The 27,083-nt window shown below is 46.3% G+C and overlaps 9 protein-coding genes across 9 annotated transcripts; 5 read left to right on the forward strand and 4 right to left on the reverse strand.

Moving 5' to 3' along the window:
* Positions 1 to 753: 753 nt before the first annotated feature.
* Positions 754 to 3,997, forward strand: F4822DRAFT_440754 (heterokaryon incompatibility protein-domain-containing protein; the record flags this gene model as incomplete). The annotated part of the gene is made up of 2 exons (XM_051462784.1): positions 754 to 2,531; positions 2,651 to 3,997. The coding sequence occupies 2 exons, from the start codon at positions 754 to 756 to the stop codon at positions 3,570 to 3,572; spliced, it is 2,700 nt and encodes an 899-aa protein (XP_051308832.1). The 3' UTR covers positions 3,573 to 3,997.
* Positions 3,998 to 4,636: 639 nt separating this feature from the next.
* On the forward strand, positions 4,637 to 6,321 carry F4822DRAFT_440757 (uncharacterized protein; the record flags this gene model as incomplete). The annotated part of the gene is made up of 2 exons (XM_051462785.1): positions 4,637 to 5,252; positions 5,354 to 6,321. The coding sequence occupies 2 exons, from the start codon at positions 4,637 to 4,639 to the stop codon at positions 6,148 to 6,150; spliced, it is 1,413 nt and encodes a 470-aa protein (XP_051308833.1). The 3' UTR covers positions 6,151 to 6,321.
* A 122-nt stretch (positions 6,322 to 6,443) lies between these two features.
* F4822DRAFT_434986 (uncharacterized protein) lies at positions 6,444 to 7,394 on the reverse strand (the record flags this gene model as incomplete). The annotated part of the gene is made up of 1 exon (XM_051462107.1): positions 6,444 to 7,394. The coding sequence occupies one exon, from the start codon at positions 7,392 to 7,394 to the stop codon at positions 6,444 to 6,446; it is 951 nt and encodes a 316-aa protein (XP_051308834.1).
* Positions 7,395 to 9,154: 1,760 nt separating this feature from the next.
* F4822DRAFT_422063 (Co-chaperone Hsc20) lies at positions 9,155 to 10,550 on the reverse strand. The gene has a single exon (XM_051459853.1). It carries the CDS (start codon positions 10,433 to 10,435, stop codon positions 9,584 to 9,586), a length of 852 nt encoding a protein of 283 aa, XP_051308835.1. The 5' UTR covers positions 10,436 to 10,550; the 3' UTR covers positions 9,155 to 9,583.
* A 478-nt stretch (positions 10,551 to 11,028) lies between these two features.
* Positions 11,029 to 13,084, reverse strand: F4822DRAFT_439088 (uncharacterized protein; the record flags this gene model as incomplete). Its single annotated transcript, XM_051462596.1, has 2 exons — positions 11,029 to 12,619; positions 12,675 to 13,084. The coding sequence occupies 2 exons, from the start codon at positions 13,082 to 13,084 to the stop codon at positions 11,029 to 11,031; spliced, it is 2,001 nt and encodes a 666-aa protein (XP_051308836.1).
* Positions 13,085 to 14,937: 1,853 nt separating this feature from the next.
* Positions 14,938 to 17,537, reverse strand: F4822DRAFT_91528 (HET-domain-containing protein). Its single transcript, XM_051464157.1, has one exon. It carries the CDS (start codon positions 17,275 to 17,277, stop codon positions 15,190 to 15,192), a length of 2,088 nt encoding a protein of 695 aa, XP_051308837.1. The 5' UTR covers positions 17,278 to 17,537; the 3' UTR covers positions 14,938 to 15,189.
* Positions 17,538 to 20,716: 3,179 nt separating this feature from the next.
* F4822DRAFT_440760 (P-loop containing nucleoside triphosphate hydrolase protein) lies at positions 20,717 to 23,521 on the forward strand (the record flags this gene model as incomplete). Its single annotated transcript, XM_051462786.1, has 5 exons — positions 20,717 to 21,097; positions 21,350 to 21,470; positions 21,530 to 22,435; positions 22,486 to 23,244; positions 23,309 to 23,521. The coding sequence occupies 5 exons, from the start codon at positions 20,717 to 20,719 to the stop codon at positions 23,491 to 23,493; spliced, it is 2,352 nt and encodes a 783-aa protein (XP_051308838.1). The 3' UTR covers positions 23,494 to 23,521.
* Positions 23,522 to 23,706: 185 nt separating this feature from the next.
* On the forward strand, positions 23,707 to 25,048 carry F4822DRAFT_422074 (uncharacterized protein). The gene is made up of 2 exons (XM_051459854.1): positions 23,707 to 24,180; positions 24,237 to 25,048. The coding sequence occupies exons 1-2, from the start codon at positions 24,033 to 24,035 to the stop codon at positions 24,566 to 24,568; spliced, it is 480 nt and encodes a 159-aa protein (XP_051308839.1). The 5' UTR covers positions 23,707 to 24,032; the 3' UTR covers positions 24,569 to 25,048.
* F4822DRAFT_91616 (uncharacterized protein) lies at positions 24,907 to 26,576 on the forward strand. Its single transcript, XM_051464158.1, has 2 exons — positions 24,907 to 25,247; positions 25,366 to 26,576. Exons 1-2 carry the CDS (start codon positions 25,245 to 25,247, stop codon positions 26,452 to 26,454), a joined length of 1,092 nt encoding a protein of 363 aa, XP_051308840.1. The 5' UTR covers positions 24,907 to 25,244; the 3' UTR covers positions 26,455 to 26,576.
* Positions 26,577 to 27,083: the final 507 nt, after the last annotated feature.

The following is a 27,083-nucleotide window of genomic DNA, read 5'->3' on the forward strand; positions in this document are numbered from 1 at the left end:
TCAGCCTCAATTCTTTGCGTCACAAGAGCGACCGCATACCGGGGAAGAAGGGGCATTATCTGTGTTACCGCGCGTAGCTGATCGCTACGAAAATGTAACTATATGTGCGCGCCGGGATGACCCCTTCGCCTCCTAGTCTTATACTAAACTACTTTTCTACAACCATAGGGGGTTTCTATACCATTTTGCTACATAACATAGGCCATTCTGGGGCGAGGCTCGTGTTGGACTACCTGAATTCTATATGATTGCCTTTTATTCTGTGGCGATATTCTGCATGTTCATATTACACCGGCTATGTGGCTTGATATATCAGCGCGTAAAATCTGATGTCAATTTAATTCTGCGACCGAAATCGCCTAGGTACAGATTTTAATGAACGATTGTCTGGTGGCTTGCATATTATGAGGCAGGCTACGACGCTTGCAGGGTCATAATGGCAACGTGGGATTCCAGCTATGTGTTATAGTGCCCAGTATTATAACTTATTATACAGCTGAAGCTCCCTGTGGCTTCTCATGAGGTCTGCATAAAAATAAAGCTGTCGATTTCGCCGGCTCAATTCGGTCATGTTCATCCATATTTTAGAAATTCTGAGATCCCCTTAAGTTGCTCTCTTCTGTCTCCGGATGTTTTCATTATTAACAGATTACGGCTGAAGATACCTACATAAGGGCTACTTATCTGACTCATTCAGCGGACGCTTGTGTTGGAATCCTATTCGCTATTTAATATACTTGGGGTAGCGGCGGCATGGCGTGTCGAGAAAGCTTGAAAGTCAACGACTGCATCTATCGTTTTGTCGCTAAAGAGGGGAATGGGCGCTCTGAACTTCAGAGGTTCGATGACCCTGAGCTAGACCATGTTGAAAATTTTCAGTATGAACGATTATCGAGCAACACAAAAAGCATCCGTCTTCTACGTCTCAAGCCCGCTGCCTCAACTGTTCATCAGATCGATTGTCAACTCATTGAGGCAGACTATGACAACGCATTCCATATACTAACAAAACCCCGTATCCTTGAAAAAATGCGCGAAGAGAAGGCCGAGGCATATAAGAAATATAGAAGATTAGGCACAAAAGAGGAAAGGCCTATCTATAAGGAGTTCGAGAAAGAATGGAAAGACAAAGAGTATAAGATCGTTTCAGAAAATCGGATCGAATACGAAGCGATATCATGGTGCTGGGGTGAGGAACGAGAGGAATACGCGATCCGAATTGAAAGGGGCGAGAAATCATTTAAGAGGACCATCAAACGAAACTTGGCATTGGCATTGAAGCATTTACGGCGCGCAGACGAAACTCGAACCATCTGGATCGATTCGATGTGCATAAATCAACGCAATGACATCGAGCGGAACCATCAGGTCCAGATGATGTCAAGAATCTACACTCGCGCAGATCAAGTATGCATCTGGCTTGGACAGGCCGACGGTGAAAGCGGTTTGGCAATCCGGTTTATCAAGGAAGAAATCATGGTACTGAAAAACTTCGACGCCATTTGCTCCGACAAGAAATACACGCACAAATGGCGAGCATTGATGGTACTCATGCAACGACCATGGTTCTCGCGTCGCTGGATGATCCAAGAGATTGCTTTAGACCGAAAGGGGACTATTTACTGCGGTTCTGACCAAATCTCCTGGAGCGACTTCGCTGTGGCCGTTGAGCTGTTTGTTGAAGTGGAAACAGCAACGCACCGGCTGTCTGAAGTAATGCAAAAAGATGAAAAATTTCGTCATGTTCCGGGATGGTTTGAACATGTATCTGAACTTGGAGCCAGCCTTCTGGTTCAGGCTACCAGCAAAGTGTTCCGAACGCAGAAAGTTGTTAGATTTCCCCAGGATATCATCGAAGAAGAATTATTGAAAAAATCATCCAGTATATCACCTAAGGAGCCATCTGGCGGATCATCCAGGGAATCGCCTAGTAAATCACCTGAAGGCCTGCCTAGCGAACGGCCCAGCGAACTAGCCAATCAATATCCGAATGAACAACATGAAAAAGCACCTGATCTCCCGACGATCGACCCCTTGGAGAGACGCAGCTTGTTAGGTCTGCAGTACTTAGTAACCACTATATTTATCTTCCAGACCTCAGAACCTCGGGATGTTATATACTCTCTTCTAGCCATAGCCAGAGACGCTTCACCATCTGTCGAAGACTCGGCCTTGAAAGATGAAAACTACAAGCTTTTCATGCGAACCGGCCTCTCCTCATTCCTTGAAGAGAAGCCATTTAGGGTTGATTACTCTAGGCCATATACTGATGTTTGTCGAGACTTTGTGGAGTTTAGCATTTGCCGTGCATACCGATTAGACCCTGTACAAGCTCTAGATATTCTTTGTCGTCCATGGGCCCTCGAACAACCTAAAAATAGATCTATCCGTTTGGCAAAAGATCCAGTATCGACTAAAGGAAAAGGGCGGACCAGAGAGCCCAAGAGAGATGGTTGGACGATGAAACACAGAAAATACGAATATATTTTCGGCAGATGGGAAGAAAAAACGAATGACCAAAGCCCTATATGGTGGGTTATACGACGTGACTGTCGAAGTACAGAGGAGTGGATGACGAATGCAAAAAAAAGATTGGAAGGATGGAAACTTTCGCTACTGGTGGAAGGAGGAGCTGAAATACCCCTGGGAGGACGGAGCGGGAAAGTTGTGGTGGAAACGTTGGCCGAGAAAAGAAAAAAAAGCGAGGATGGGAGCCAGGGCAACAATACAAAGAAAAACACTTTCCTGATCTCGCGAAACTGGAGAAACGAAAATCAAGTCCCGATCCCAGGTCCTATGGTGCCTCAGAAGCAAATACTAAGAACTATACGGAGAATGCCGATCTGCAACTTCCGTCTTGGATACTTCGAGCGTCTTCGGCGCCATTCGGATTGTTCCACCACCCAGGAATGAATATTCAAAAAACAGGTAGGATAAACGCTGACCCACTTGTCGGTGCCCCTGAAGATGGACACAGAAATTATAATGCCAATCAAACACAAAGCGTAGACATGGCGGCTCTAAAGTTCCGGAAAAGGCCTCCTCTTTTGCATTATAGCCTTCTTGTCAAGGGATTCGTATTCGACGAAGTCGTAAAGGTAACAGATGCCTCGCAAAATGGATCTATCCCAGCAACTTGGCTTGAACTAGGTGGTTGGAAGGACCCCCAGCACAAGGATCCGCCTGATGAGTTCTGGAGGACTCTGGTTGCAGATCGGGGCAAAGACAACCGAAATCCGCCATACTACTACTCTAGAGCGTGTAGAGAGTCAGCCATGAAAGGAGGACTGCGAAGTGGAGGTATAAATACGATAGCCCTCATTAACGACGAGCGAAATTCAATTATTTCTGAGTTTTGCCGACGGGTTCAGGCCGTTATCTGGAATCGCCGACTGTTCAAAACAAAGGGCGGTGTTCTAGGGCTTGCATCGAGTGAGGTTAGCAAGGGAGATAAAGTTGGGATCATTTACGGTTGCACAGTACCCGTCATTCTGAGAAAAAGCACAAAGAAAACATCCATAGAGGTTGATAGAGAGGAGTTTGATGATGCAGTGGAAAGCTTAAGGGAGTGATTAAGCGGTGCGAACAAAAAAGGATTCAGAAATTAAAAGCCCGCGATGATTCGGAGGAGAAGTTGAAAGAGAAAAGAGAAATAATAGAGTTGACGAAAAAAATAAACACGATGGACAGACAGATTCAAGAGGCAGAAAACTCATTCAAACGGCAAATTAAAAAAATACGGAATGGAGACGATGCGCAAAAAGATAAAGGGAAAATAGCACAGATCGTGGAAAAACAAAACAAAGCTAAGGATGAAGACCCTTGGTATTATTACAATCTCATAGGGGAAAGTTATGTTCACGGTATGATGGATGGCGAAGCGGTGAGGAACAAGTTTTATCGTGACCTTCCAGATCACACACTTGAGTTGAGGTAAGACTATAATCCAGAAGAAAGATGTAAATAAAGAATTCTATATAATATTTGGAGTGAGTGCCTGGGCACATGAACGTTAGGCACCTATTGGGATAAGTGCATAATTTACATTATTATATACTTAGATTCCTAATTGTTTAAAGGGGTTCCTCGCTATCTCTGGATGTATGGCCACCCTCTCAGGCGTATAGGAACAGCACGCAATAGGGCGAGCCGGAAAAGGACCGGAGAATGTAAAGTAATCTATTATTATCATGATTTCAAATCCCATTTTGATGTATGGAAGCTTAGAACCATGGCTGGCGTCCGTATCGGTGTTCAGCCGGCCGCGGCGAAGCCCGAGCCTTCTGGTATGAAATACTGGCCATTGGCGAAAATGACTGCACCTGCCTCACAAAACTATTCATATGACATGTGAGAAGTAGCACAACCACTTAGTTGGGCATTTATATGCATGAGTGGATGTGTCCTAGTTTATTAATCACGACGAGAGTACTCTGCTATCTAGAGGGTCAATGATATAAAGAGACGAACACGTAGATAATTTCTTTAAAGGATATCTAGAGAATATCATTCATTTCAGAACAGTTTCCACAGCTTAATGTGCTTGATATATCCCCTATGATACCTTACTCAGATTATTAAGAGTGCGAAACACTGCAATATTTACCTTTCAATACCTACCATCCCAGGTACACAAATGAGTTCGCCCTATTTTGACTACGTGCAAAATTTATCCCAGGAATCGCCTGGCCCGTCGCTTTTGTTTGAATTCTTGAGGGGTTCCTGTCTGCAGCCAGAGGTTGAGCAACTCGGATGTAATATTGCGTCCTTGGAGTTTTACGAAGATGGAGTTACGGAATACTCTAGACTGAATGCTGAAAAGCTCGCTAGTCAGATATCAAGATACGCTAAACATGATACAGCGTCCAAAGCAGTGGGACTGTGTGTGTTGGTAGAAGACGTCAGGCCGGACGTCGTCGAAATCCTAGGGGGGGCTTTTGATATTAATCCCAATTTTTTCGGTGAACATATCGAAAAAAGCTTTGTTGAGATCGAGAGGAATCCTCCATCGTCACTCATGACATCTCTTCCGACACGTGTTGGGTCTGAGGGTTTCGTAAACATCCACTACCAAAGGCCAATCAATTTAGGGGATACGGATACGCACTCAGATTTCCCATATGAGATATACCTCCGCAACAAAGTGACACGGCCTGGAAGATGTCTCCCAGCCCTCTTTGGGAAACGCATCGGGTTTATTCGCTCGTGTTTCTCTATGTTACACAAGAGAATTAATGATGATCGATGGATCTGTATGTCTTGACTATCATATCCTATGCCTTTATCTTGATTATTTCCTTCCTCTTCCATGTATATACGTACAATTCATTGAGATGAGACTAATGGTCGTTAGGCCTCATGCTAATGGATTCTCTATCGGCTGATGTTATGGGCCACCTCTCAGCGGATGATAACGTACTGCGAGATGAATTCCGAGTTCGCCAGGTCCCGTATAGAAGGAGAAAAAATCAAAACCGACTGGTCGCATTTTCTGAATTTCAAACAGCTTCCCCTTCTAAGGAAGTGCGACCTATGTCCATGTTAGACGAGGTAGCGATGTTGATTCAAGAATGCACACAAGCGTCGAAACAATTACCATCAACTTACGACATTTCTATACTAGCTGTTGGTCCAATCAAATTGATAATCGATGAGTGGTTAACATACTCATTGATAATGGGCCGGTACGTGAAAGCTTACGAGTATTCGATCAAAAACGTCAGAGACCGTCTTTGCAAATTCGACAGCGTTGATATCCTCGAGCTCTATCGATGGCGCCGACGTAGCCAGCAGAGTTTGTATAAATTGAACGTCTTAAGACACTTCGCCGAGTTTTATGCAAGTACGGACGGAAATAATCACGGGAATAACCTCCATGAAGGCCTGGCGCGAGATATTTCATATGTCATAGGCCAGATTAATCAAAATGGCAAAGCGTTAGAAGCCATGATGCCTATTATGACATCTATCATACAGCTTCTGGACTCTCGCAGGTCTACTATTGAGTCGATTTACGTTAAGCGCTTGGCATACCCTCCCCTCGTGTTTCTGTTACCCTCCCTCGTTACTTCACTCTTCAACATGAGTGAACCCTTTTCGATCACAAGTAGTAATTCTTGGATATACATAGTAGTTGCAATGATCATTTGACTACTGGCTTCGAAGGCCTTTGAATGGCTATTTTTGCGGCTTTAGCCATTCCCCGAAAGGTGGTACGAAGGTAAGGGAAGACTTTGTGGGATATCACGTGATCAGAAAATAGGGGTAAAAGGGGTTCCCTATGCCTATCGAAACATAACCTTGGTAGCTTCTTAGACATGCGAAAGAATAATTCTTCATGCTCATATTTGTTCCCTTTAGTTACTATGCTAAAGAGTCTATCTCATATCCCGTGACTGAATTCTAATGTCCTTCTAGCCTCATAAAACACCCGGAAAGCTGGGCTAGGGGCGTGAAATAAATGTAAGGTCGAGTATGAGGTTGATTACTGCGCTAGAGATGATAGGATCTGTTGAGCCTTCTGATAGCCGATCCAATCCGTCTTCCAAAGCCGTAACCTTTCCGTTCCAAGAATTCAACACTTCCTTTACTTGGTCTGAAGCTTGGTGACAATGAGGCTTATAAACAATTCCATGTTCAGCCTGAGACCACCAATGCATCCAGATAGTCATGACCTGAATCTCGATCCTATAGTGAGAGTCTCTATGCCACTTAGGGATAACGTCCCCCAGCATCTCAACGACTACATGTGTTGCTCGATATCCAATAGGCCGTTTCTTTTCTGATAGTGATTCCATTTTATGTTCCGTACGGTTCGGCCCCGACGAAGAAGGCCCAAGCTCCAGTATCTCTACATGGCTTCTGAGATCAGCCAAGTCCGAGTTGCCATTAGCCTTATAAGCGATATTCAAGACTCGCACGTGTTGGCATTGTTGAAGAAAAGAGACAACCCTTCTAACACCTTTAGGCGTGCAGGTACAGACCCTAGCGCCACCGAAGTCGTGGAGAACGCCTATCATATCTTGGACATTCTCAAACGGTCCCCAGTTGTCGATCATTCGTTCCTCGCCACGGCTTTTGCAGTACTGCTCCCAGTTGCCACCCCTTCGGCACATGCGTTTTATTAGCTCTTGTCGCTCGAACCGGGCAACTTGGCGTCTCTGAAGGGAGTCTAGGGCTGAAGAGAGTTCCTTGACCCTTGTGAGTACTGGATTTGCCTGGACGCCGCTGGCCTTTACTATATCTTCCAAGATCACCTTGACTATCTCAAGATGTTGGTGAACTGCGGATGCCTTGTCGGGATAAACCTTGACGAATTCATTAATTAGGTGTTTGGCTAGAGCCCTTTGATAGTCGACATCTCGTTTCTCCGGCTTGACTGGGTTAAGATGCATTGTATAATCAGGAAATTAGCCTGGCTACCTAGGAGGCATTAGTTAATATTGGAAAACAATACGGAATGTATATATATCCATTTAGCATCATACATGTTTATCCGCATTCTCTTAATGACAACGTGAAGTACAGTCAAATGGTACTATTTACCTACGGGAATGACTTATCATTCTTCGACTATTGAAAGGCCGGTAATGAAACGCTGGGTTTTGAGAAAACAGCCGCAACCTGCAATGCTAATCACATCTACTAGCCAATGGAGAGGTAAAGGGACAAGTACACGGCAATAAGACCCTAGTCCAAGAAGCTTAGGACAATGGCGACATGATGACTAGTTTGGTACCGAGGACCTACACTGCACTCTTTGCGTTGCTAGCTCAAAGTTTTCATCAATGTACCGAGTCTACTCGTACATACGTGTGGGCACGGATCTGCAATGGCAGACGCAAGTGCCCAATAATCTGAATCTGGTTCAGAACTTTTGCTTGTAATATAATTCATGTAAGGTTGCGGAGCCAGAAACAGAGAGAAGGCGTTGGTTGCGAATCACTACCTAGGTAAGACCGGTCTTAGCATCTTATAAGTATGAGGTAACGGGATTTGTTACGAAGGATAGATAGCATTGAGTCTCTTGTCCTAGACGTTCCGCTGGATACCTAGGCAGGTAGGTAGGTAGCGGGGCTATAGACTGGAAGGGGAAAGACATGTCTCACGATTACGTGGAGGGGGTGAACTATCATGTGTCTAGGAGGGACGTTACGATTCGCTGTGCGATCCCAGGCACCGAAGTTTTCCAATATAATAGCGTCAGTGGCCAATAAGCAATAAATAATTCCTTCCGACGAACGCCCCTGAGAGAGCCCCGGTAGTTTTTCCCCTCTTCTTGCAGTACGACGCACCAATTGATACCTTAGAATACCTCGGGCCAAGATCTTAGATAGAAATAACTAAACGATTTAGGAACCTCTTTTTATCTCTAGAAGCTACCGGAGGAACATGGCTTTGCGCATGGTAAAGGTAAACTAGATGAAGAAGATATCGTGGTTGTGAAAAGATTTTATGAATTGTCTGACATTCGACGTGACCTTGACTATCGTTTAGTTAAATTATTATACATCCTACCTGAACAGAAAGCCTAATTTGATTATATTCTGCTCTGTCCGGGCCGTATGAACTCCACTTGTGATAACATTAATGAGCACGACGTCCGGTATCCCGGTTTAAAGTGTGGTGCATCTCCTGCACCGCGTGCTATGCACGAGGTATGTAGGAACCTGGATACATGCGGCGGCCTCATCCTCAAAGTCCCTGTTGCTTCAAGAAATCCGCAGGGGAGCATCATCCTTACTCATTTCTTAACTTCCTAAAAAGGACCTGTGGGGTGTCGGGGCGGAGCGCCTGCGCCTTAGAAAGCCCCTCTAGGATACAGCCGATGGCCAAAACTAGGTGATTTTAAAAGTCTATAACTATTTATAATATAATATTTTAAAAAATCTATCACTTCCTCGATAAGAATGTTACTATTCCTTATCATCATATTGTATGCTAAGAGTCTAAGATATTTGTGTAGAAGTAACTAGTCAATTTTAAGTAATAAGGGGTGAGGCAACTTTTAGAAGCAAGCTGAATGTTGAATATATGAACTTTATTGGATGTGTATCTACCTGGGATACGAGGCCGGGGTGTCGCTCAGTCATGATAACAGAACCGAATACGTAACGTTCGAACTTCTCTTTTCCCCTTGAAAGGCATTGATAGTTCGCTTATAATTTTTTATTAGAATTCGAGGTAAGCTGTAGCCTAGCTATTTGTAAACTATTGTTTATGGTGGACTACCTGGGTAGGTGCTGGCTATGAAGCTACGATTAAGTTAAATGAGACTCATGATTTTTACGATGCAAGTATGGTACCGGGAATACAGTGAGTCTCGTCTCGGGTAAGCTCGGTGCCTACCTGCCCGTGAAGTATCCACAAGAGAGTATATACATCATTCTTCTTCCTTTCCTATGTACCTACCTAGGCAGGTACGTGCGAGACAAATGTGGAGTTATCACTGTGGAGTTGCTTGAGTGGTTCTCGATTGCCTTGGCTAGTATCTATTAGGTTTTCAGGAACAGCGAATCACATATCTCTCCTCCAGAGCCTGCTTAGGTAGATATAGGTACACACCTATACCTTTGTTTACACCCTAATGCTCAAGCACAATTGGCTTTCCTCTCTCCCAATTCCTTATACTCTCGCGAATATTTACCCAATACCGTAATCTCGTAACCTCTAATCTCGCCTCCTCGATATCGTCCTTCTCAAACGCGCTCGCCAACCTCCCCTCGCTCTCTTTTATCCTTTCCTCATTCTCTTCTCGTAATGGTTCTAACTCTTCCTCGGACTCCGCTTCCTCAATTGCTTCACGTGTCTCTAGGACTAGCATGAGAAGTTCAGGATCCTCCACCCGCGCCGTTTCTTCGTTAGCCACATCCAACCCACGAAGACGCAATAGGTATTGAGCGCGGGGTAACGCTTCGGCGAGAGTTCGGTATGCTTCATTGATATATGCAGACGCGGCTTCTGCGCGTCGGCGCTCAGATCCTGGTGGCGCAAGATCTGGGTGTGCAGTTGCTTGGAGTGTAAGAAATTCCCGACGAAGAGCGCGCACATCCACTGCAAAGGGCCCTTGTGGCGGGGGACCTGCAGGAAGGGTCTGTGGGAAGAGATCATAGTGCGTTCTTGCTTGCTTGCTTTCTACTTTCCCCGAATCTCCGTCTTTCGCTTCTGCCCCTCCTGGAGCAGAAGACGCGAGTCTGGGGTTTGTAGAAATATGCCGGATTTGTACTGTTACACTACCGCTACCATTGCTACTTTGCGTTCTGCACAGGGTTCCTCTGATACCGCTGGACTGGTGTGGGGGGTTGGAAGTCCTACACGGCGCAGCGCAGGTGCTGAGAGGAGCGACATGGCTCGATGGCGCATGATTGCGCAGAGAATGCCTGCAAGTGTCGCAGACGCGGCGCAAGGCCCTTTGAGGGAATATCGAAGACCTCATTTCTCTAGAATAAATATGATTGCTAAGCTTGATGAATCAAACCTAATAATATGTAGAAGGCGAATCTATACTCTGTGAATGGTGATCGTGAAATTGTTGGAGGCTGAAAGAAAATTGGGGTCAAATTGGAGAAACAATTTAAACTCGAAACTCGGAATGTGATGACGTTGGGGGCGGCCCGCTCGGGTTTCGGTCCGGAGTTCGGTGTTAAAAGAGCAAGTGCTACCCGGTCACAGGAAGTCACATCCTTGTTACACGTGACGAGCTGAACCCCTAAATCATCACATTCACTTCGAAACATACTGAGGCCTACTCAAGTCAAGAATTAGACAAGGAATTTTATCCTGCAAAAATCATATTTTAAATAAAATGAGTATCCGGGTACCAGACGGGGTATCATAGTATGTACTTATGTATGAATATAACATAGGAGCCGCACCCATTCTCTTCCTTGGTCTCCCATAAACCACATATACACTCCTCTTATTTCAATCATATATCCCTCATTCTCATCTGAGAGCATATATATACGCAAATCATGTCACAATATTAACACCAACATCTCACCCGCCTTCGCCCATTTATCCACAGGCTTAAGAAAGCGTCACAGGCCTCCACCGTCCCCTCTCCGTATGAAACCAGCGCTCACGATCTTTCTTATCGACCACATTGCCATTATACGTATTCCATCTCCCAGTACATCCTTCTCTTCCATCAAACCTCAAGTTCTCACCTCCATCACCTAGCACATCTGTAACATCAAGCAAGCCACCACTCTCATCAGACGCACCCTCATCAGGTGTGACGCAGTAATTAATTTTAGACTCGGTTTGTCCGATGAAACCCGCGAGACCGTATTTCTCAACCTCAACCTCATCCTCAGTTACGCTGATCACGAATCGTGGTGTCTGGCGCGCTGCTTCTAGTCGGCTTTGGGCTGCTAGACGTGCTTGCGCTAGATTGCTCGATGCTTTTGATGGGAAGAGTTGGTCCTCCATCGGGAAACTTAAGCCTGAAGGTGATTTGCTCGGGGTCTTGGGTGTGCTGGGCGTTGTTGGCGTCGCTGGAGGGCTAGGTCGCGAAGTGCACTTCGAGATAAGGCCTCGGTGTTTATCACTTGGTGGCGCCTCAATGCTCTCCACTGGCTTGCAAAGCGATTGGAAAATTCCTTCGGGGTCGTTTGGTGTCCGTAAGACCCGAAGGGAAGGGAAGCCGTTCGCTGCTATGCTCTTCGCAAGGATTGAATCGGCCACATTGGCGCATATTTGATGGCTCGTGATATCCCAGTGCAACTTCCGTAGCGAGGGCGATGCTAAATAGGGGAATAACCATATCATCTCATTTGGCGGCATAATCGGCATCGAATTCTGGACTAGCGAAAAGCTCTCCAGCGATGTCAGATTCGAGAGAATCTGGCTGAGCGCGGGCAATGAATCCACGTCCACGTGCTGCAGAGTAAGTTTCTTAATTGATCGGCTCGAAGGTCGCCGCACGAAGGAGGATAGTCCTTCGCTAGAAACACCAGGAAGATGCGAAAATGTTATGGTCTGTAATGAGGGTAGCGAGAGTAAATTCGCGTCATTAAATGCTGTAAATGGTAAATGAGATAAATGAAGATTCTGAAGCGCTGGTAATCGAGACACTATATCCGGAATAAGAGATATTGGTGTAATTGTTGCTCCCGGGAGGCAATGTATTGACAATGTTGTTAAATATTCCCAATCCGTATGAAGCTCAAGGAATTCTTCGCTTTGCTGAGGTAGAAGATCTCCTGGGGCTTCTTGATAATTCGGATTATCCGAATTTAGTAGCGCCGCCGCATTCGATAACCGGCGCTTCCTCTGAAATTGAGACGGCTCGAGTGTCCAATGCATTTCAACCAGTTTGCGCCTAGTCGAGAGAGCGTGGAATAGGCGGTTAAACGAATAATCTTGGTTTTGATGGAATCCAACCAATTGCTCGAAATTGGGGCACGCCATAATAATCGAAGCAACTAAATTTTGGTATAAATCGAGAGGAACACCTTGAGGCACAGCTGGTGCTTTCAAAGTGTGAACCATTGCGGCCAAATCCGGGTTCCCTCTTAACGTCCGACGCAGTAACACCAAACGAGAGCCAAAATTCAGTTTATATCGCTTCCTTTGGGCGTGCGAATCTGCTCCGACGAGTTCGATATTCTCATAACTTCACTTTCTGTTAGTATGTCCTGATTCGCTCTTTATTCCGCTCTAAGACTCACAGTATAACCCGAGCAGCTTTCGCTAGCTTTCGCGACGAGACAGCAATGGAGCACATGTCCCTCATCATGCATGTCGCACAGCTTGTGCTATTAGGCGCCAGGTGTGACTTTCTCAACTCGTCCAAAATAAGACCTAACACTTCATCAGGCAAGGTAGCAAAAAGTTCTCCTGTGTCCCTTCTCCGTCTATATTGTTTTATGGGCGCCGGTCGCTGCCAGCCGTACTCGGCTCTCTTCGGGCTCGAATTCCATGATTCGAAGCTCGTCCTGCTGCTAGATGGGCTAGAAAGTATGGCGTCGAATGTCTCGTTCGTCCTAACCGAACTCGCAACGCTCGAAGCGCTACTTGAGGGTCTTCCGGAACGATTGTATATCGCAGGTCGCGGATCGATCTGTGCGTAATTACCCATCATTGCCGCCGGAAGTTTCGTCGGTCGATGTGTTTGTTGAACTTGCTGGGCATACGTTGACCCAATTGGATTGGAATTCGACCGATTGGTCCCGGCGGGGGAGTCTCGTGTCGAGGGGTCTTGCATCGCAAATGATTCAGGAGTAAATCCGGGGTCGCGAGAAACATACGAAAGTTCAGGGCCTACTGTGGAGCCCATCACACGAGACACTAAAGGCGCTGGTCGCTTCAACACGATACCATGAGATCGTGATCGATAAACCACGGCGGATTCGGATTGCGACCTCTGATGTCTGTTGAATCTAGAAGAAAAGAAAAAAAAAGGGGGTTAGTTAGAACTAAAGAAAGGGAAAATTGGTTAAGATGAATAGATGTCGAAATGCCACGAGGTGAAGATCGGCAGATTTCGATGGGTCCACAGAGATTAAAAGACCAGGCGTGCCTTGCATCATCTTGATTGACGAACTGTTTTGGGTAGCTTGGGGAAAAGTCGTAACTCGAACATAGGCCTTTCTAGCCCTTCCGTTACTACCATAGCATCCGATCACACCCATCTAACCTAGCTGAGACTAGACAGTTCATGCCAATTCGACCTCTAATAGGCGGCCACTCGGCTGTTGGTAGGGTGAGGCTACTTTCCGTGTCTCCTGTCGCTGTGGAAATTAACTAATCCCTGACAAATAGGTCGTGCCCCTTAAGAAGGTGGTATTTACTCCGGGAGCGCCAAAGCAGCCAAGTAAAAAAAATGACGCCATGTGAAATGCGAGAAGAAGCCAACATCGTGTTAAATATAAACCCATCGCGACAAAAGAGATGTATCTAACTAAAAGATACAATTTCGGACTGGTATCAAAGCAAGTGGGAAATGATACACTATGAAGAAAAGGCAAGTGTGAAATTGGTTCCTTAGCTGGATTGAGAGCTCCTCGTTGCAGGCCATTCGGAGAATTTGTAGCGATGAAAAACACTTACAGGGTTCTAAAATTGGGGCCTGTACCTTCAACCTGGCTCTCTTGGCTTCGGCGGTGAGAGCTCTCCTCCGTGGGGGCCACTAAACGAATTGTCGACTCGCCAACGGCTTTCCGATCGCATGTTTTAGCTGGCAGTGAGTTTCGTTTTTGGATCTTTCGAGCGGATGGTCGCGATTTGAAGAGTTGAGAGTAGGTAGCTGCTACGCGAGATAGTCGCTCCGTCTTTGATGGCGTCGTAGTATCCATTATTGAAGGACGGTTCAATGTGTTACAGCTCGAGGTTGAGGTAGCAGGGGTAGGCGATTCGGTCACCGAACTTCCTCTCGTAGTTACGCCTCGGGCTTGCTCCGGCGTTCAACAACTCATTCTAAACACAGCTCAGCTCTTGAATACTCCCGCAATGCTTTTCCTTCAATATACGACGCCGAAAATGAAATACGCAACGCAAAACACTCGAAGAGATATTTTATTTGTTTGAAGAATGAAAACGCTCGAATCCAAGCGTTGATGATGGCGCGAACAATAAGTGTAACTTGGACGGTAGATAATAAGCTGAGTGAGAAAGTTCCAATATCGTCAAACCCAATCTGATCGTTGTAGCCCTCACGTAAAAACCAACGGCAACGTCTTACAAGTGCCTATTCGATAATTATCGCAAGAATTAAATCGAAAATTGCCTGGAAACCGGTGTGCGGAAATAGTAACCTTTTTGAAGCATCTCCTGTGTAGGCGGCAGTGCATAAGCTACGCACCTACGCAATAAGCTGGCCGTCATTCCCGCTGTCCTAAGGCCCGATATTGTCCAATAGGCTCCAACGGCTATGCCAAGGTGGCCTGAGTTCCAAGGTTGGCCAAGTTCTTGACACACCCGCGAGTATGAGTCTCTCGCGGTGAAAAGCTAAGCCAACTTGTAACAAGCTAAGTTGATAGCCGCACTTGCTCTGGCCAACGAATAATGCCTTGTTCCTCGCGTAGTTCTCCAACGAAGTTAGAGTGGTCTTCAGCTATAGACGCCTATTACCGGAAAGGGGTCTGTTTAGTGGGGTTAGCTGAGAAGTGAAGTAGCGCTGAAATCTATGCTAACACAAATAATTAGGTACATAGGTTGATCCAATGATCTTAAATCCTATGGCTTTCAACGGATTTCGCAGTCCATTATAACACTCTGCTCTCGCCAAACATAGTCCCAATTCTCACATTGAGTCCCAGAAATATGGTAAATCAGCAGACCAACTCTCGAGAAGATATCACTTTCCATTTCCTCGCGGTAGAGTATTAAATAGTATCGCGCATCCCACGACGTGCCTATTATGACCTCAAGCAGACAAAAATTCTGTTGCACGGGGAAACATCGATCCCCAATATCACCGCAATCCATGGATAGCTCGAAGAAATTCCTATCCTGCTTGTCCAAGTACATCCACTTCCCACCACACTCGTAGAGGAGGCTACATCCAGACTCCTGCCATTCAACTAAACAAGGTAGTACCCTAGCACGTATAATCAAGATACTACTCACCAACACTCCAAATAGATTGTCGGCTGCGTATCCACATCCTGCCCATACAATCTGCGCCACGACTGTGGAGTCCGGGATAATGCTATACGCTACCTGACTTTGCAAAGAAGTCCAGGACCAAGTCGGCCAAGAGCACAATCTTTTGTTTTGCTGCGTTCGCCTATTGGGCATATCACTGTGGCGCCATAGTAAGTCTTTAATGAGCGACCCCGACCATAGACCAGCTAAATACCTTTCACTAGGGCGAGCTGTCTGAAATTGTTCAGCTATGGCCGCGACTGCAGCTAATCTGTCGTCGTGCTCACTCAGTGCTAAGCTTGAATATTCTTCCACAATAACTCTCCTCCAGACAGAGTCAATCCTATCATCTTTCCGGTCATCGCCATCATAAATGACTGCGTTGAAGAAAGAAGACTTGCTACTCTCGGGATGAGACATCAAACTGGTATGGTATTGGGTGATACCGCACTCGCAAGCAATGGTGCTGAAACACTGAAATATGATCTCACTTTTGTCGAAATAAAGAACTCTTGGGCTGACCATGCGCTCCTGGTACGTCCATGCTCGGCAAAGTAAAGGTGCCCATTTGTTCGGTTGGTGGTAATCGGAAAGAGAACCCCGATAATTGTCGGTTAAGTAGTGAGGATCCTGCCGAATATATATGGGGCAACGGTATTGTCCGTAGCACAGATCCGCCATTTTCGTCAATTGATTGTTCATCGACGACGAACGGAGACCCGAAGCGCTAGAATCGCCGTACAATGCAGCCAACGTGACGTACGCGTTTCTATACACGCCAAACATCTGTCCCGCTTCATGGCGCCAGTCCTCCTTATTCTTTTGGATTATACACATGCTGTCGATCCATAGGTACTTCAGACCAAGGCTTCGAGTGAATATAACGGCATCTTGAAATGTTTTAGGCAACCTGCGCCATTTGATTCTCTGTATATTCTTTTTGAAACTCCTATTTGTGGTCATGCATTCAGGCTCAGAATTGCCCCAACAATAACTCAGTGCTACATATCGCGAGTCTGGAAGAATGATGTCTTTCGTCTCGATCAGAACGACGTCACCGCCCAGCTCTTTAGAATCAACGTCAATAAGCCGTGACGGTAGGAAGTTGTTGCCCCTATTAAATTGGTTGCATGATCCGTGCGATCCCAGACATTTGGAAATGCATCTTTGTGCCCATTGGGAAGAGGTCTCAAATAGCCAATCGCTACTCTTTATCGTAGTCTTAAGAATATTATAATGCTCAAATGGTGTCCCTGTAAGATCTTCCGTAGTGAAAAGCAATACTTGATTAGCTTCATAGGGACGATCCTTGCACTCCAGAGAAACACTATAACCCTTCACAATGCTCACACGAGTTCCAGTTATATTTCGCATAGGTGCCACCCTGTGGAAAATAATGTTCAGAAGTTGACATACAGCGCATTCTTCTCTCAGGGAAATAATGTTCTTTCCGTCGAGTTGGACATCTCTCCTAACATCCCAAGGGATATAGGAAGAAATGATATCCGGGTCGCCCGACCACCCACAGCAATGACATTTATCCGGTTTAGAATTTGCGATTAACTCCCCTTCCTGATTCCATCTATGAGGCAGGTTGATGGTAGGAACCGGCTCAGCCAAAGTCCGGTTCTTGGCGCCCCTAATTCTCTTGCGCATAGCAAAGACAATTGCTTCCGCTAGCCCCATTATGATGCTATAAAATAACTATCAAACAACACGTTTGATACAATGAAGATAGAGGTTAGGTAGTTAAGGGCATTCGTTTGGCCTAGGGACATACGCAGGAGGTGAAAACTGCCGCAATAGACAACCCAAAATCTCAGTACGAACGGCCGCCGCGGCGATAGAGGAAGCCAGTCATTCGCATATACATCCTACACTCATTTTTTTACAAAGGAATTTCCCCCTCTCTCCCCTCCCTGTCTAGCCTGCCTAATTGCCTTGGGATCCGCTCTACCAATCGCGGATAAGGGGACCAAATCGGACGATTGTTAATGTACCTAGGTAACATGCACTGTTGATTGAGTATCGATTTAGGCTTAGTTGCTTACGACGTGCAGATATTGGTCGCACAAGGCATATTACAGCTCTGTGACTTCTGTTACCCGAGGGATTAAATTGGATGTATTAAATATTTCAGTAGGAGGTACGTAGATACCGACCGATTTCAGGAAACCCCAGGAAACCCAGTAGTATTATTGTATAGGAGAGTAAATAGCTACCCCGACACAAGGCTTTGTATCGTCAACAAACCAACCACCGTGTCGCGAATAATAATACCTTCAAGCTTCAGATCGACCCGAACGATAATGAAATAATATTCCATGTAATTGGGGGGCGGGTTGAGGATATTCTATTGATGCTTCTAGGATCACCTACCGATGATAATACACATATCTATTGCGATTCTGCACTCGACCTTCCCTCCCCCCCTTTACCCCGAAGATTTGATCTTCATTAATCTTCGACTTCTCTATCGATGATGTATAAACCTATCGCACCGTCCGCTCACATAGCCCCCCACCACGATGCCGACCACGGACTAACGAAATCACTATTGTTGCTGCGCGTGACATATACACGATAATTAATACTGGGGTTTACGTGCGCGCGACGGCGGGTATTTCGTGGCGATAACCTCTTTCTTCCTATGTCTTCGATAGGGGTCCTCCCCACCTCCGAGGAGTCCACGAGTTTCGAACAATCTAAAATCCCGCCTTTGCTCTCTCCGATAAACTTAAGCCACTCAGAGAAGCCATTAGAAGCGTTGTTCGTTGAAGCTCGTTGCAAAGACGCATTCCGTGCTGGAGTAATCGCACCTCGTCTACTCGCCGGCACGAAGAGTTGGAGCTTGCCACCACGCTCCGCTTTTCGGAAAAACCAGGCATATTTCGACAACCGCTAACGGTATCCGAAAAGAATTGCTTTCAGTGGGATTGTGTTTCGATATACTCATACTTTTCTCGAAGGTCTGCGCAGAGACGCACCATTGGCGAGAAATAGAACCCGTCGGGTTTAAGAAGAAGAAGAGCTTCTTTCATCAACTTCGAGAGTTCTTCGTCCATATAGAGATCTCCTGGATTGTAAAGATATTTGTTTCGGCCGATGTCTTCCTCTTCAGTATATTTTCGATCGTATTCTCGAGATATATCGATGCTTAGACCTCGGTTATCCGCCAGCTCGTCTTCTATCGACACTGAAAGCAGCCCGGGACACGGCCTTAATACCTCCTTTTTTGGTAGATTCCGTAGCACCCCGGATTAAACTGCCGAGAAAATCTGGTTTGTCATCCTTGTCCTATGGGCTAATGGTCTCCCACCCTTTTGGGTTCTTTCTACCACCCGCCTCAATCCAGGTGGGCGGTTTTCCTTCTTCCCAAACAACATGCGTAGAATGAATTCGTCAGGGAGATCTTTGGACATCAATTCTTCGTAATCCTTATCCATCTCCTGGCCTCTTCTTCCTCTTTGTCGTAATCCTGCGTATGTTTGCACCGATCAGTGCCCCCAAGATACAAGGAGCGATCCCCGGAGAGGCTAAGCCCGTTGATAGAATTCCACGATCGCGATACTAAAAAGTGCGAGTCTCGGGGAAGATCAGGGCTCAGCTGATTGTGTAAGTCCATTCTTCTACGAAACTCGGCCACGAAACTATTCTCCCCAGATCGAAATTGCAGCCAGCCAAGTAGGCCAGATCAATTCATTGGAAGGGGCATTTGTGATATGAAGCTAGGCTTCTTGAATGATTGAAATCCCAAGATAGAACACATGCCGGCAAGATCCTGTCCAGTCCAGCGCATAGGAACGATTCCATTGACTAATTCGGACGTATCTTGCATCTCATACAAGGCATTCCCTTCTGGAGATAGACCTAATGCCTGCATGAAGTTGACCCAACTTGTTTTGGTTGGATATTGTCAAACTTTTCGACACAGATCGGCTTTCCAGCCTGCTTTGGAAAGCCTTTAGGAAAGACTATATTAGGTCTCAATTTATTTTTAATTAAAAAGTTAAGGCTGGCGGTTGGTGTTGAGGTACGACGCCGGAGGCCCAAATCTGGCCTAGAGATGCATGTCAAAAACTAACTCGACACAGCCGAGTCTGGGAGAGTATTTGCAATGCACCGGTGTAAACGGTAACAAGAGTGATTATGCCAATAATGGCTGCAGCGATAGACGAGGCCGTGGAGACCCAATCGGGTATGCTTCCTATATCCATTGTTCAGGGCGCGGTTCAGGGTATGCTGCGTCTTGACAGTATCGTAATTGAAATATTAAAAACGATAGTAGGTTAGCCAGAGTTTCAAACATTTTCAGCATCTATACCTACCTAGGTACCTAGGTAGGTAGGAAGGCAATCGACCGGTAAGGTTGGACAGCTGTAACTTACAGCAGTTAAAATGTAGCTTTTCTGCCTGGGCATTATGAATGCCTTACATTTACTTTTTCTTTGAGGGGGTTGACAGAAAGCAGTGCAAGAAAAACAGGCAAGTTACCCAGGAAAATACGGTGAGCCACTGGAATTGTAATATTATTTCTACCTTGGCCATTAAAACATATCGCCTTACGGCGACGCTTTCAGCATAGCCTGCCTGCCAGCTGCCACGAAACAATTGGCTTTGTTCTACCGTATCTTGCTACAATGGCTCCCCAAGGAGACCACATGAAACGCAGCCTGCATACTGCCAGTGGCAAAAATTTACAATAGAGTTAACTATTGGATGCTGTAATAATGCCTTGTAGCCTGCCGCGCGACAGCTGTCGACTTATTGGGAAGACAAAATAGCGAGGCACGAAAGCTCTGCCTATCATACTTGTTGGATATGGCATCAGAGCCTTACCTAGTTGTTGAGTAGTTTCCCTGGGAAAGAAAGCCAACTCATAATATCATGGCTGTGTAAGTTCTAAGGAGATCTGGATATATCAAAATGGCGGTGGGAAGCACTTTATATATTTGGGTAGGTACTAATTGCATCGGTATATATCTACTAATATCCGTTTTCTTCCTCCCATTAAGGACACTCGAGCTAGCTCTTATAGTCGAGTATAAGCTTCAATATTTTGTATCTAAGTCTCGCCTTTCTTTCTAGCGAGTTTCTTGTCCATCCTACGGTGGATACAGCACTGATGCCCCAAGACATCCCTCAAGAGGCGGTTCAATCCCCTCTAAGAGACGTCCCGAGTGTAAAGGTCGATATCGAATCCGCATCTAAACCGCTTACGCCGCCACCCAACGCCAACCAAATCGAGAGTGATTGTCCCGACACAAAGAACCTACTTATATTTCTCAACCGACGACGCCCCCGAGCCCCATATCAACCTCGACAATCGCTGCGTCATGCAGCTCAGCCGATATCTCAGGCGACGAGTTGGAAGACAGAAAAAAAGAAGCTGGAACAACTCGCAATAGATGAGAAATTGGATGAGACTGAGGATCCTTCGCTGAAGATTCCAATTCCACCGATACCACCTCAAGAAGATGAGAAGGACGCCATACAAAGCTCGCAAGTAATCCAAAGTTCTTCTCCGCCATACTATCAAGCGTCTCAATCTTGTCCAAATTCTCCCCTTCTTGGGCCTTCCATCCCTCAAACGACATCAAATTCAACTACTAAGCCATCGATCCACAACAACGGCAGGTTGTTTAAACCTACACCATCCAAGGCATACCAACAATGGGAGTCCAGCAAGGATTCCTATAAAGATGCAATGACGAAGATGGATCTAATGATGTTATCGACAAGCTGATGGAAATGAAAGGTATTGAGCAAGTCAAACAGCAATTCCTGGACATCTTATGGAAAGCGAGTCTGCAAAAAACAGGAGAGAAATTTAGATACGGAACGGTTCAACATCGTTTTTCAAGGGAACCCAGGCACAGGTAAGGTTTAACGCTGCTATAAAGGCTGCTTTCCTCTTATTGACGTCATTTGGACATAGGCAAGACGACAGTTGCTCGATTATTTGCGGAATTCCTTTACTCAATCGGCGTTATTGGATCTGACTCCGTGATGGAGACTTCCGGGATAGTTGTAGCCGAAAACGATGTCAAGTGGATAAACGAGGAAATAGACGAGATGATCGAGGGCGGCGGTGGGGTTCTATTCATTGACGAGGCCTACCAATTGACCGCCCCATACGTACACGGCGGTGGGCGTAGAGCTCTAGATGCTATCCTCACGAAAATGGAGAATAACATTGGGAAGCTTGTCGTGATCTTTGTGGGTTACAGAGATGAAATGGAGTCTTTCTTCGAGCATAATCCAGGACTCACTAGCCGAATCCCTTATAGCGCCAATTTTGCCGACTTTACCGATTGGGAGCTATGGAAGATCCTATCCGATCTTATAACTAAACAATACAAAGGGAATATGAAGATCGAGGGCGGCGCAAGCGGGCTATACATGCGTGTTGCTATTCGCCGCTTAGCTCAGATGCGCGGTTATAAAGGCTTTGGGAACGCCCGAGAAGTCGAGAATCTCCTTGCTAGAATAGCTGATCGACAGGCGAAACGTCTGGACAAGGAAAGAACTCTGAGACTCAACCTAGACTATTTCTACTTCACCAAGGAGGACTTGATTGGACCAGACCAGTCGCGAGTGTCGAATGAAAGCACGGCCTGGGCTGAGATGCAGGATCTCGTCGGGCTTGAGCAGGTAAAGGAGTACATAGCGAGGATTATCCGCATGATCAAGATGAACTACCGTCGTGAATTGAATGAGCTAAACCCCTTGAAGTTCTCTCTCAATCGACTCTTTGTCGGCGCACCGGGTACAGGGAAAACAACAATGGCCAAGTTGTATGGACGAATATTGGCTGACTTTGGCTACTTGAGCCGAGGCGACGGTAAGTACAATCACCAATATATGATTTGGAACTCACTAACAATACAACAGTTGTCTTGAAAAACCCAGCGGACTTCATCGGAGAATGTCTTGGGAAGTCAGAAGCGAAAACAAAAAAAATACTTGACAGTACTATCGGCAAAGTCCTGGTGATTGATGAAGCGTATGTCCTCGACGTTGGTGATCCGGGAAGAGATCAGGATAAATTCAAGTCCGGCGTCCTTGACACAATCGTTTCTATGGTGCAGGGGGTACCCGGTGAAGATCGGTGCATTATCCTCGTCGGCTACGAAGATAGGATCAGAACTATGTTTCGTAACGCTAACCCAGGCCTTGCACGTCGGTTCCCTACAGAAATGCCTTACCAATTCGGTAACTTTGGTCTGCAGCAGCTTCAGTTAATTCTGGAGAAGAAGTTACGAGAGCAAGATTTGAGTTATACAACTCAAGCAGCCGAAGCGACTAGTGCTATGTTCGAAAGAGCACTCATGCGCCCGAACTTTACGAATGCTGGCGAAGTCGACCGCTGCTTAGACATAGCTAAGCTAAAATATGAGCAGAGACAATCTGAGCTTCCCGAGGAAAAACAGGACTTTCGTGCCGTCCTCGAAGCTGTGGATTTTGATCCTGACTGGGATCGTAGCTTGGACCAGGGACAGTTCGATTGCCGAGTTAACCTTCAAGGTCGGGTCCACGGCCGTATCGTTGATCAGCTATCCAACTATCAGAAGCGGTATCTCCGTGCAAAACAACTTCACATGGATCCAAGACGTCAGATCCCAACGAATTTTGTGTTCAAAGGCCCTTCAGGTATGTCAATTTGCCCTCGCGAACTATAGGTAGAGAGGTAAAAAGCTAACGCAATGAAATCAAGGTACTGGTAAGACTACCACAGCTCAACAAATGGGGAAGGTCTTCTACGGTATGGGATTTTTATCTACGAGCGAAGTGATAGAATGTTCCGCAAGTGATCTTCTTGGTGAATACGTCGGTCACAAGAGGGAAGCGGGTGGCTATCAATGCGAAGGAGGTGCGCATTTTATACCTGATTCGGATTAGAGGGGATGGAGTTTACATTTGGGGAGACGTATACCCTGGTGGCTTTCAATGTTTGGAAAACCATTTGCCTTTCTAGGAGGTTCGAGGTTTTCGGCGGGTTCATCTGGCATTGGATTATATTAACCAGATTGTGTTTATTCAGCGCCATTCTCTCCTACGTAACTTTCCTAAAAGAATATATAGATACTGACACTTCATCTGGAAGAGGCAGTCCGCACATGTACTTGGGTCGCTCCGGGGCAGTTGGGCTGCATATGTACCTAGGTAGGTATAAGCTCGTGCTCCCCTGATGACCAAATACATCATAGCCCCTGCTAAAATACCATCGCTACGTACGTTCGCGTAAAGGTACCTAGGCAGTTACTAGTCTACACCTGAACATACTTTCTTTTATGAAGTATCGATATTACATTAGCATGTCTCTACTCTCCTTCTAGTTACCTTGCTTCTCGAGTCAACTTGCATCCCATCCTTCATTCTCATAGCATAGCAATAGTAACAAATCTGCTTATACTCAATTACTCGCGTCATCAATAACTATGCTTGCTCGCTATGCGACACACTGCTGGGCAGTGTTAGGGCTGTGTGCCTCCCAAGCGATAGCCGCACTGTGTACTTCGAATCTCCTCATTGACAACTTCCGGGGATCTATGTGGAGGCGGAACAGCCTGGGCTTGAAAGTGGGCGGTATGCAAACTGAGCCCCCTCATTAAACACCGGACTAACTTGCCATCTCCAATTAGACGACGGCACCATGGCGGCCATTACGGTAGACCTCGCAGATGGTCTCATTACATTCGTCCCCGGAAGGATGTCCTATTTCTACGAAACCCTTCCGTGCATCGACACAGTAGCATCCGGATACGGAGAACTCGCCTTTACGATGAAAGGACCCAAAGACTCTTCTATCGCACTCGAGATTCAGACGACGAAGAGTTCCACAGATACCGCTTCGAAGAGCAGTTGGCGATATGTAGCGGGGTTCACCGGTGAACTACAGAGGATGACGGTGCCAATTAATTCGTTCGTGGGAGCGAATGCTAATGCAGTCAATGCGTTCATTTGGTCAACCTAGGAGGTGGAAACTTTCAATGACACGAAGTTTGAATGGGAACTTGGCGATGTGGAATTGATTTGCAACCCGCTCGGAAGGGAACCGGCCACCGTTGACCCCGTTGGTCCGGAGTTTTAGAGGCGGACTTAGAGGCTACACAACGTCTGCGGGCTTTCTGAAGAAGGCTGTGTGAGTTGGAGATTGCTTGATTGAAATTAGTAGTGTTATTGGTTTACCTATACCCTTATTCAGTATTCGATAGATACAGTACTAATAATTGGTGATTCAATAAGAATTATTTCAATCTGGGTTCTTTGTGGCATTGAAGTGTCTAAAAGTAAAAATAGGGGGGAGGGAAGAAAGGGGTACTAAATAAATAAATCGAATCCCTCTAACAAGGATAGCTTACTTAATACAATAACACTAATAAACCCCCACTTTCCCATTTAGGCCTTGTTCCCCAGCCCCACGTATCAGGTATCAGGCCGAAATTTCGAGAACAGACAAAGTCGATCTACCTCTTTACATTCCTAACCCACTTCTATTATTTACCATCCCTTTACCTTACACACCTCGACCACCGGACCCTTATTTCCCAATTCAAAGGGGACTTCTTCGAGGATTCTTTTCTTGATACCTAAAGCCGCTTTTTACTGAAGACCAAGTACCGATTTCTTCAGCAATCTAACAAGTAATCATGGTATGAAATCCCATCAATCTCTTACCCCTCCCCCTCTCTCATCTCAGACTCGAGGCCCAGCCTTATATATGATATGATACATCATACATCATACTAACATATCTCCCATAAACAATAGGCAGCGCCAACAACAACCACAAAACAGCGCCTAGCGCTCGCCATCTGCGACTTCCTAACCACCTCCCTAACCGACGGGACCCTCTCCGCCGAAGACAAAGACAGCATTGACGTAGCCGTAAACTGCATCGGCGAATCCTTCAAAGTCGACCCCAGCGACTCATCCGCCATCTCCTCCGCCGTCGGTACCCAAAACCTATTACAAATCTACGGCGTATACGAGAAACTCAAATCCACCACCTCCTCCGCCAAATCCTCTACTTCTACGAGTAATGCCCCACCAACAACAGAAGAAACCAAAGTCCCTACTGCCGAAGAAAAATCCCAAGCCGAAGATCTAAAATCCCAAGGAAACCGCTCCATGGCATCCAAAGACTACGCCGGCGCGATATCCTTCTACACGCAAGCTCTCGCCCTGCACCCCACGAATGCAGTGTACCTATCCAACCGCGCCGCAGCCCACAGCGCAGCGCGGGACCATGCGAGTGCGCGTGCCGACGCTGAAGCCGCCGTGAAGTTGGATCCTAAGTACACGAAAGCTTGGTCGCGATTAGGACTCGCTAGGTTTGCATTGGGCGATGCTAAGGGGTCTATGGAGGCGTATAAGCAGGGTATTGAGCACGAAGGGAGCGGTGGAAGCGAGGCTATGCGCAAGGGATTCGAGACCGCAAAGCGACGTGTTGAAGAACTCGAGTCTGAAGCCGCGGCCGGTGCCTCGTCACCCGATGTATCTAGCCCGCGCGGTGGCGGCGGTGCACCCGATCTAGGCGGTCTAGCTAGTCTCCTCGGAGGCGGTGGTGGAAACCGTGAAGGAGGTGGCGGTGGGATGCCGGATCTCAGCAGCATCATGAACAACCCCATGTTCGCTAGCATGGCGCAGAACCTGATGTCGAACCCGGACATGATGCAGAACCTCATGAGCAACCCGCGTCTACGCGAGATGGCCGATCGCTTCTCGAGCGGCGGCGGAATGCCTGATCTCGGCGCCCTCATGAATGATCCTAACATCGCCGATATGGCTAGGAATATGATGGGAGGCGGCGGCGGTGCCGGTGGAAACGGTGGAGCTGGACGTGGAGCTGGCCAATGATCGGCGTTTATCGGATTTTAGATTCGCTTCTACTTATTGAAAACAGTACCGAGAACAGATCGGGAGGGTGGTTGGGCGTCGAATGCGGGAAGAGCGTAGCGCCGTTGAAGAGAGGAATGTGTCGGGCGGGAGGAAAATTGATTGAGTTCCTTATAGCTATCATTGGTCTCCCCACATTATATCTCATCCCCTTGATGAATGACTGGACGTTGGCTTGAATTGACTTAGATCACCAAGGGAATTTTACGAATTGCTACGAGTCCTGGTACAATAATAGATTAAAAAACAATAAGGATTCACCATTGACAACCAACCGATCGCATCTACTAAAATAATGTACATGATGATCGTGTACAGAGGTGATTTCAAAACAAAATTCTTGTTATTTCCACAGCAGAAACAATAACCTGGGGATAAAAAAAAGGGGGCTAGGAAGAAATCAATGCTCTCTAATTTTTCCGCCATACACCACGACTCCATACCATGCCGTAAGTCTTCCTTCGTATTCCCCTAAAGAGCATGCCTCAAGAGTCTTTAAGCATAACTTTTTTTGGTCCTCGAATGCCAACGGCCGAATAAAAATCGGAAAAACTTAAAACAATATCGTGTCGCTATTTTTATTTCTCCCC

Source organism: Hypoxylon trugodes (assembly GCF_022578975.1).
Source record: "Hypoxylon trugodes strain CBS 135444 unplaced genomic scaffold F4822scaffold_12, whole genome shotgun sequence".
Classification (NCBI taxonomy): Eukaryota; Fungi; Ascomycota; class Sordariomycetes; order Xylariales; family Hypoxylaceae; genus Hypoxylon; species Hypoxylon trugodes.